A 10747-nucleotide genomic window follows, 5' to 3' on the forward strand; every position below is an offset into this window, starting at 1 on the left:
TCTCTCTCTCTCTCTCTCTCTCTCTCTCTCTCTCTCTCTCTCTCTCTTTAATGCATATGGATATTTTCCTTGCATGTATGTCTGTATACTTACAGGTGCCCAATGCCGGAAGAGGAATTCGAATCTCTAAGAACTAGAGTTATAGATGGTTATGAGTGGCCATTGTGGGAGCTGGGAATTGAACCCAGGTCCTCTGGGAGAGTAGCTAGTACTCTTAACCTGAGCAGTCTCTCCAGCCTTTGACTCTTTTATATTTTATTTTATTTCTTTGATGTAGGGTTTCATATTGTCTAGTGAGTTTGACTAACTTCAAACTCACTGTGTATCTGATAAAGACCTTGGACTTTGTGTGTGTATGATAGTGTGGTGTCTGCATATAAGTGTGCAGGTTCGTGTGCTCCTGTGCCTTCGCGCAGAGATCCTAACAAAACCTCAGGCATCTTTATCTCTGTCAGCCCTATTGCTTTGAGAGAAAGTCTCTGTCTCAACTGGAAGTTCACATTTCAGCTAGGCTGCCTGATGGGTCATTGAATTATCAGGTTATGCCTATCTCTGTCCCTCTATAAATATATGCTGTTATACATAGCTTTTCATACGGTGCTGGGGATTTGAACTCACTTACTCATGTTTACACAACAATGTCTTTTTACCCCCTGAGCTGTCTCCCTAGCCCCAGGACCTTAACTTTCTAGTACTCTGTCATCACCTACCCAGTGCTGAGTTTGTAAGTGTCCACAGTAGTGACCAATTTATACAGTACTGAGGATCAAACTCAGGACTTCATGTGTGCTGCATAAATTCTCTATAGACCAACCTCTGACTACCTTTCCTATTTTTTTCCTTGAGAAGCTATTATTAACAATAAACTTGGGCTGAAGAAATGGCTCAGTGGTTAAGAGCAGTTATTGCGCTTCCAGAGGTCCTGAGTTCAGTTCCCACCAACCACATGGTGTTTCACAACCATCTGTAATGGGATCTGATGCCCTCTTCTGGTATGTCTGAAGACAACTATAGTATACTCATATACATAAAGTAAATAAATTAATCTCTAAAATAAAACCTTTTAGTTTTCTAAGTGATTCTGGATAATGCCTTCAGGTCTCCTGTTCCTAATTTTTGAGGCTATCTTATAGTTACATCTTGAGATGTAGCAAAGGATGACCTTGAACTGATCTTGCTACACCTATCTCCCAAGTGTATATGACCACAGATTATAGGTTTATATCAGTGTATTGAATATTTTTTGTTTTTGAGACTGGATCTCACTTGATAGTCCAGGCTGTCCTCTAGCTCAGGACATTTATGGACATTCTATTTCACCCTCCTCAGTGCTAAAATTGGAAGTGTTTTGTGTTCTTTTTGTTTTGTTTTGTTATTTTGAGACAGGGTTTCTCTGTGTAACCCTCGCAGTCTTAGAACTCAACTCTGTAGACCAGACTGACCTCTAACTCAGAGATAAGCCTGCTTCTGCCTCTTGAGTGCTAGGATTAAAAGTATGTGCTTTCACACCTGGACCCTTTTTCTTTTTTAATATTTGGAGGAGAGGGGGAGTGTGTGTGTAAAACATGGGCCTATGTGGGTGTGCATGTAAGTTCATGGAAACCAGAGCAGTTGTTGAATGTCCTCCTATTACTGTCTGGCCTGTCCCTTGGAGGTAGGCCTCCTCCCCAAATCTGGGACCTGTAACTATAACACATTGTCCAGCATACCCCGACTCTGTGTTGGTGTGTAGGAATATGCAGAAGCCAGAAGTGACATCAGGTGACTTCTTTAGATGCTTCAATGTATTATTCATTCGTTCATTTAGATTTACTCTTGTGTACCTATGTGTCTTACCTGTATGTTTGTGTACACCACATTTGTACCTTGTGCTTGAGATTAGAAGAGGGTATCAGATCCCCTGGCACCAGAGTTTCAGATGGTTGTGAGCTGCTGTGGGAAGAAACCAAACCTGGTTCTTGTACAAGAGTGGCTAGTACAACCCCATCTTTGTTGATTGCTGAGCCATCTCTGGGGGGGTGAGGGTAGGGGGTGGAGATCAAACCATTTTGGTCAAAGAGGATTGAGGTAGAGGCTGAAGTTTAATTTGGCTTCCATGGCAGGCGGATCTCTGGCCCTCTGTCCACTAAAAGCCTTTAATGACGTTTTTTTCTGAAGGACTTTGGATGTATCATGATGCCTCTGATGAAGGCAGGGTATATTACAATAGCCACTGAAATACTGTTCAGAGATACTGAGCTAAGCTTGCCCTAAGAATGTACCTAGAGAAAAAAGAATGTACCTAGAGAAAAAATTATAGAGTATGAATGGAAAAATGGCACAGTTGGTACAGTTCTTTGGTACAGTTTTGGAGTTCAGTTTAGATGCATTTAGGTTTCAGGGTTTGTTTTTTTTTTAAGATTTAATTATTTTTGAGGGTTGGAGCGATGGTTCAGCTGTTAAGAACATCATTGGCTGCTTTTCCAGAGGTTCAATTCTCAGCACCCACATTGCAGCTCCAGTTCTGGGTTATCTGACACCTTCACAGTCATACATGCAGGCAAAACACCAATGCACATTTTAAAAAGCGCCCCCCCCAAAAAAAAAAAATCTTTGATTTTGTATGTCTCAGCACCATGTGTGTGCAGTACCCACAGAAGCCAAACTGAAGGTAAAGATGGTTGTGAGAAATCATGTAGGTACTTGGAATCCAGCCTGAGCCCTCTGGAAGAGTAGGCAGTTTTTTTGTTTGTTTGTTTGTTTGTTTTTTTAAAGGATCAAGCCATCTCTTTAGCCCCTAAAATTTGGTTCTTTAAGCCTCTGTGTCATAGCTGCTAAAATGGTAGAGGTTGGCAATAAAACCTAGACTAGTTCACTTGAATATTTCTGTTTGTATACTTATTTTTGAGACAGGATTTTATTATGTAGCCCATACTTGGTTCAGTGGTTATCTTCCTGCCTCAGTCTCATGAGTGCTGGAAATAGTTCACTTGTTTGTTTGTTTGTTTGTTTGTTTGTTTTGGGGAAGGATGTCTCTGTAGCCCTGGGTGTCCTAGATCTCCCTATATAGATAAGGCTGGCCTTGAACTCACAGAGATCTGCCTGCCTTTGTCTTCTCAGTGCTGGGACTGAAGGAGTACACCACCACACCTGGCTATTTCTACTTGTTTATTGTGCTTCTGCTGTGACAGAGAATGAATTGACACTGAAAGAACACAGTAGCCGGGAATGGTGGCTCGTGCTTATAATCCTTGCAGTTGGGAAGTTGGGGCAGGTTTTTATCTTTTTTTTTTTTTTGGTTTGGTTTTTTGAGACAGGGTTTCTCTGTGTAGCCCTGGCTGTCCTGGACCTCACTCTGTAGACCAGGCTAGCCTTGAACTCTCGATTATTTTGTTTTGTTTATGACACTATCTGTGTGACTCATTAAATTCATTGTGTGGCACGGACTGACCATATTCCTGCCAGCTGCGCTTTTTTAGCGCAGGAATTATAGGCAATCAGCATCATGACCTACGTTTTCTTTTTTGTTTGCTTGTTTGTTGCTGTTTTTCAAAGACAGATTTTTCTCTGGAGCCTTGGATTTCCTGGAAACTCACTCTGTAGGCCAGCCTTGGCCTCAAACTCAGATCCACTTGCTTCTGCCTCCTGAGTACTGGGAAAAAAGTGTGCCTTTTGTCTTTATATTCATGATAAATGACAAAAATCAAGCCTTAGTTAGGGAACATTAACAAAACTGAAACTAATATTTAGATTTGATGGAAAGACTTCCAAAATATCTTCTATGTTTCTAAAGTTCATACAGTCCCTTCTTTTTCTCTTAAAAATCTGGTAAGTTAAAAAAACGCTGTCTTACTTAGTCACAGTGACATCTACTGGTGAAAGCCATTAGCACCATTTTGCTGATTGCTGAGCTCTAAAGAAAACTACCCATTTCTTTGAGGCAGGTTTTCAATTAAAAAAAAAAAAAAAGTAGTATACTAAAGAGAAAGATACAGTCTAAATGTTTTTAACTACAGAGAAATTACAGAAGATATAAAAGGGAAAGGAGAAAAAAAGTTAAGGTTTTCCATCATGCTTACTAATTCAACTATTGTTTATGTGTACTTGTAGGCCTACCTCTTTCTGTTTACATGTGTGTGAACATGCAGGCGCTTGTAGAAGCCAGAAACTGTTGGATATCCAGGAGTTGAAGTTACAGACTAAGGTTGTTAAGAGACCTACTATAAGAGCTAGGTCCTGGCCACAGTGTACATATATATATTGTAATATATAATATATATGAAGTAAATCTTTTTTTAAAAAAAGTTAGGTCCTGAATTTATCTTTGAAATTTTTTTTGGACTTTTTTTTCCTCAAGATAGGATTTCTCTGTGTAGCCCTGGCTGTCCTGGAACTCAATCTGTAGACCAGGCTAGCCTCAAACATACAGAGATCCAGGCTGGAGAGATGGCTCAGCAGTTAAGAGCACACTGACTGTTCTTCCAGAGGTCCTAAGTTAATTCCCAGCAACCACATGGTGGCTCACAACCATCTGTGATGAGATCTGTTGCCCTCTTCTGATGTGTCTGAAGACAGCTACAGTATACTCACATAAAATAAAAATAAACCTTTAAAAAAAAAAAATCTAAGCCGGGCGGTGGTAGCATACGCCTTTAATCCCAGCACTTGGGAGGCAGAGACAGGCGGATTTCTGAGTTCGAGGCCAGCCTGGTCTACAGAGTGAGCTCCAGGACAGCCAGGACTACACAGAGAAACCCTGTCTCGAAAAACCAAAACAAAAAAAAAATCTATAAAACAAAACAAAAACATACAGAAATCCACCAGCTTCTTTCTCCCTGGTGTTGGGATTAAGCATGCATGTAAAATACATTTAAATCTGTGTATCAGGTGCATGCCTGGTGTCTGCAGAGATCAGAAGATAGGGTCAAATCCCCTGGAACCGAAGTTACAGACAATTGTGAGCAGTCATTACACTTATCCACTGAGCCATCTTTTCAGGCCCCATGCCTAGGTTTTTTCTCCTTAGGATGCCCAAATGTTTTCTTTTTTGCTTCTCAAAAGTCTGTGCTTACTCTACTATATATTCTCATCCATCTTGACATTTGGGGGGTCGGGGTTGGACGAGGAGGTTCTTACTAAGTTGTCCATTCTGTCCTCTGATCTCTCAGGCACCCTTATGTATGTCTGTCTCTGCATGCATCACATGCATGAGTATACGATGCTCAGACATAAGTGCAAGTAAGGCATTCATATACATGAACTAAAAATGTCTTCATCAGATTGCCTGTAGACAAGTCTGCAGGTTATTATCTTAATTAATACTTGATATGGGAGAACCCAAGCACAGTGGGACCTAGGTCTCCAACAGGTCTCAGCTGGGTATGGTGTAAGCAGGATGACCAAGCCTTGAGGATTAGGCCAATCCTGCCTCTTGGTTCTTGCCTTGTTCTGCCCTGACTTCCCTCAGAATGGAGTATGGCCTGAAAGTTGTAAAATAAAGTGAACCCTTTACTTCCGAAGTTACGTTTTTGTTATAGTGTTTTTCACAGCAAGATGACAGGAATCCAGAAGCCTAATTGGAGTTTTTAGAAATATACAGAAACTAGCTTTCTGAATGGAGAATACTTGCCTACTGTGTGGAGGCCCTCAGATCAGTTCTAGAATGGTGTTTTGTTTTTGTTTTACAGTTCTTGACGTTTTCATTTCATCATGCTTTAGTAATTCCCAAGATTTTTTTTTTCTCCACAAAGAATAAGGTTTTGACTCTTAGTGATCTTGGAAGGTTGTGGCTTTAGCCACACTTCTTTACTTAGAAGAAATTGAAAAGATCCATAGCATCCATAGTTGTTTCAGAAATTGATGCTAGAGGCAACAGTTGGGTTTGGCCAAGACTGTCATTACACTGTGCCTCTGGTTTCCTAGTTACTTTCATCACAGGAAGGCCAATCTTTAATTTATCTCATTGCTTAACTACTAGTACCATGTTTTAAGATTAAACTGTTCTTTTCTAAAACTGTTATTAAAAGGGGTGGACAACAGATTCCAGTATGATATTGATGTCATATTGACTTTGTATTTGGCATGGGTATTACTAGTTAGCCCAGGTTATCCTGGAACTACTATGTAAACTTAAACCTGTAGTCCCTTGGCAGTCCCTGAGAGATTTATTTGGGACGTTGAGCCAAAAGACTGCTTGAACCTGTAGTTCAAGGTCATCCTGGGCAAATATAGCAAGGCCTTATGTCAGATTAAAATAAGAGACGGGGCTGGAGAGATGGCTCAGTGGTTAAGACTACTGTCTGTTCTTCCAAATTGTTCTTCCAAATTCCAAACTCTTCCTGAGTTCAATTCTCAGCAACCACATGGTGGCTCACAACCATCTGTAATGGGACCTAGTGCCCTCTTCTGATGTGTCTGAAGACAATGTACTCACATACCATAAAATCTTTAAAGAGAGAGACAGAGACAGAGAGACAGAGAGAGAGATCTCGATCTTGAAGAACTGGTGTGTTATGGGCTAGCAAGATGGCTCAGCAGGTAAAGGTACTTGCTGTCAAAGCTGACACCCTGAGATTGGTTCCTGGAATCCATGTGGTTGAAAGAGAGCTGCTTGTCAGAAGTTGTCCTTTGGCTTAGACATGCATCTTACACACACTACTCATGGAAGAACTGTAATTAAAAGTTTGAAAAGAGAAAGGATGGTGCTATGAGTGTGATGTATCAGATTTTCTTCTTTTAATTTAATGGTTTTTTTCCTAGTTATTTAAGACAGGGCGTGTGTGTGTGTGTGTGTGTGTGTGTGTGTGTGTGTGTGTGTGTGTGTAAGTAACCCTGACTCTCCTAGAGCTTATAGACCAGCCTGGCCTCAAATTCACAAGAGGTCCACCTGCCTCTGCCTTGCAGATGCTGAGATTAATGGCCTGTGCCACCATCACTTGGCTCTGCAGTGAGATTTCTGTAGTTGTTTTGTTCTGCCCATTGCCACCTTTCTTCTTTTCTTTGTATTTCAGGTGATCATGGAGCTCAGCTTGGCCTTCATGGATCTGGTGGTGATGGGATACATGATGAGACAGCAGGTGGAGAAGAAGGAGAGAACAGCCCTGATCCCCAACCCCAGGCTGGTCGCCGGACTCGACGGGAAGCATGTACATGCCCCTATTGTAAAGACAGTGAGGGAAGGTGAGTTTATTTTCTTGAATATAGAATTTTTCTTTCTTTCCTTTTTTATAGAAATAAACAATGAACGTAGAAATATGAGGAAAAGTGTATAGCTTTACTATTTAAGACATGGGAGAAACAGGCAGTGGTGGTGCACGCCTTTAATCCCAGCACTTGGGAGACAGGCAGGCAGATTTCTGAGTTCGAGGCCAGCCTGGTCTACAGAGTGAGTTCCAGGACAGCCCGGGCTATACAGAGAAACCCTGTCTCAAAAACAAAACGAAGCAAAAAAAAAAATAAACAAAAGACATGGGAGAGAGAGCTGAAGAGATGTTCAGTGGTTAAGAGCACTGACTGCTCTTCCAGAGGTCCTGAGTTCAATTCCCTGCAACCACATGGTGGCTCACAATTGTCTGTTGGGATCTCATGTCTTCTTCTGGTGTGTCTGAAGAGAGTGACAGTTGTGGTCACATATGTCTGTAATCCCATCTTTTGTGACGAACGTTTCCCGGGGAGGTGTAACACATACATGTGTCTATTTAACCCCAAATAGGGAGGATATGAAATGAGAGTTTTGTCACCAGATATATATAAAGTTGAGGACATGACCATGACCGCTCTAAGGCGTGGTTGAGGAGAAGATATGAGGTAGAGTACAGCCAGAGGTACTGAAGAGTCCAGAACAAGGAGAGAAAGTAGTAGGCTAAATAATAACCAATAAACTGGACCTGGCCATAACAGGAGAGAGAACAGGGTAGAAAGTGAGAGAGAAATATAAAAAGTGAGAGGCAAGAGAGCAGCTAGATGGCAAGGTTGTATGCGAATGCTAAACTTAGGGAGGGAAGACTAGAAGCTGGAAAAGCTTAGGGTGGGGGGTCAGGGTGAGAAGAGTTAGGATGAACTTTAACAGGTATTTGCAATATGTATTTTTTCTCTTTATTATTTATTTATTATTATTTATATGAGTACACTGTAGCTGTCTTCAGACAGACACACACACCAGAAGAGGGCATCGGATCTCATTACAGATGGTTGTGAGCCACCATGTGGTTGCTGGGAATTGAACTTGGGGACCTTTGGAAGAACAGTCAGTGCTCTTAACCATTGAGCCAACACTCTAGTCCATATTGTTTTTTTCTGTTTTGGTTGGTTTTTGTTTTTGAGACAAGATCTTATAATTCGACCTCTCCTGCTTTAGCCTCCCAAGTGCTGGGATTAAAGACACATGGTCTGCCAAGCTTGGCAGCTTTTATTTTATTTATTATTTGTTTGTTTTTTAAACAGGGTCTGTTTATGTAGCCCTGGTTATTCTGGAACTCATGATGCAAACCAGGCTGTCCTTGAATTCACAGAGACATTCCTGGTGCTTGGATTAAAGGTGTGAGACCACACCCAGGTCCTGTAATCATAACTTTTATTCACCTGATGTAATTGTCCTCTAACCTAGACCTAGGCCTGGAAGCCTACCGCCTCTTGAGATTTACTGCTGAGTAAGCTCTTGTAGCCGGTTCAATAAAGCTACTCTGGCTCAGAACTCCTCTTCAAGCTGACTGATTCAAACAGGCTTCTTTCTGCTTCTCACTTCATTTCCCTGCTTCACATCAAACTAACTCTCGCAATCTGTTCTGATAGTTTGACTCCTTATTTTCTAGCTTCTTCTGTCTTTACCTGTGTCTAGCTTATTATAACTCTCTTCAACCTGTCTTTGTGGGAGCAGGGAACCTCTCCCTGTAAAGCTGTCTCTGAATTCCACTGACTGAACAGAACTGACTAGAACTCAAGAGAGCTGCTTGCTTCTGTCCCCTAAATTAAAGGCATGTCTGTATCCCCAGCCCATATTCCAGTGGAGATGGCATAGTGAGTTCTAGGATTACAGAGACCTAGAAGATCTTTGGATATGATCTCTTGCCAGAGCAACCATGTTCTGAATTATAATTCCACTGTAAGCTCTTTATTTCATTTTTCATAAAATCTCCTAGCTTGGCCTGGAATTTTTTTTTTTTTTTCGAGGCAGGGTTTCTCTGTATAGTTCTGGCTGTCCTGGAACTCACTCTGTAGACCAGGCTGGCCTCGAACTCAGAAATCCGCCTGCCTCTGCCTCTCAAGTGCTGGGATTAAAGGCCTGTGCCACCACCGTCCGGCGAATTTTTGGTTCTTGTAGCAAGAGATTACAATGATGAGCCTCCATGCTTTTCTTTCACCCTTAATATTTAGGCCTGGAGTAGTAGCTCATTTTGTTTATTTTAGTTTTTGAGACAGGGTGGGTATGTATGTATGTATGTATGTATGTATGTATTTATTTTTATGTAGCCCTGGCTATTTTGGAACTTTGAAGATCAGGCTGGCCTTGAACTCAGAGATACACTTGCCTCTGCCTCCTGAGTACTGAATTAAAAGCATATGCCACCACCAGCATATGATAAGTAGCCACCTCTAAAAAAAGCAATTACTTACTGTTCCTCATGCACATAAAAAATGAATTAAAAGAGAGCATAGGCTAGCCGGGCAGTGGTGGTGCACGTCTTTAATCCCAGCACTTGGAAGGCAGAGGTAGGCAGATCTCTTGAGTTGGAGGCCAGCCTGGTCTACAGAGTGAGTTCCAGGACAGCCAGGGCTACACAGAGAAACCCTGTCTCAAAAAAAACAAAAACAAACAAACAAACAAAAAAAAAAAAAAGCAGCATAGGCTAATAGGATATAGCTTTGCAAAAAAATGTGTGTAAGAAAGTCAGTGAAGCCAGATTTGTTGATGACATACATCTGCTGCCACAGTACTTGGAAGATATAAGCAGAAAATTGTAGATTTGAAGCCTAGTCTAAAAGTCAGTTTAACACCAGCATGAGCTAAGTAAAAGAGATTCTGTCTGGAAAAACAAACTATGGAGCCAGGCATGGTGGTGTATATCTGTAATCCCATCACTCAGGAAGCAGAGGGACAAGGATAATCCCAGGTTTGGAGCCAGCCTGGTCTACACATGGAGTTCTATGGTAACTTGGGTTATACAATGAGGCCTTGTTGCAAAAGTAAGTAAATAAACTCACAGACTTGAACTTGATGGTAGAACATTTGCCTACCATTCAGAGTCAATAAGAAGTCAGAGTTAGAAACAAGAGCTGCTGCCGGGCAGTGGTGGCGCACGCTGTTAATCCCAGCACTTGGGAGGCAGAGGCAGGTGGATTTCTGAGTTTGAGGCCAGCCTGGTCTACAGAGTGAGTTCCAGGGCAGCCATGACTACACAGAGAAACCCTGTCTCAAGAAAGAAAGAAAAAGAGAGAGAGAGAAGAGCTGCATAATATCACCTACTATAGATGCACTATATTATCCCTCTACAACATTTCTGATCCCACATTCCAAGTGTTGGGGTTTTGTATAGTAATATCCTTTGAGAATAGAACGTTATATCTCTAGGGAACCAGCAATCGGCTCAATATCTGTCTCAAAAAACAAGACTATGCCTTAAATAAGTTTTACCTTAATAAAAACCACACACAAAAAAATTACCAAAACAAAATAGCTTGTTTTCGGTGATTTGCCCTGTGTTCCAGGAAAAGCAGATTAGGTATTTCTTGATTTTTTTTTTTTTTTTTTTTTTTTTTTTTTTTTTTTTTT

The 10747-nt window shown here is 41.3% G+C and overlaps 1 protein-coding gene across 1 annotated transcript in view; it reads left to right on the forward strand.

Annotated features, from left to right (window-relative positions):
• The window catches only part of Sp1 (Sp1 transcription factor), a 25192-nt gene that overhangs the window by 10084 nt on the left and 4361 nt on the right, over positions 1-10747 (forward strand). Inside the window, exon 4 of the mRNA XM_028781126.1 lies at positions 6990-7158. Coding sequence (XP_028636959.1) covers positions 6990-7158 — 169 coding nt within the window. The remainder of the gene's footprint in view (positions 1-6989; positions 7159-10747) is intronic.

The sequence above is a fragment of the Grammomys surdaster genome, unplaced genomic scaffold (assembly GCF_004785775.1).
Source record: "Grammomys surdaster isolate TR1022 unplaced genomic scaffold, NIH_TR_1.0 374, whole genome shotgun sequence".
Classification (NCBI taxonomy): Eukaryota; Metazoa; Chordata; class Mammalia; order Rodentia; family Muridae; genus Grammomys; species Grammomys surdaster.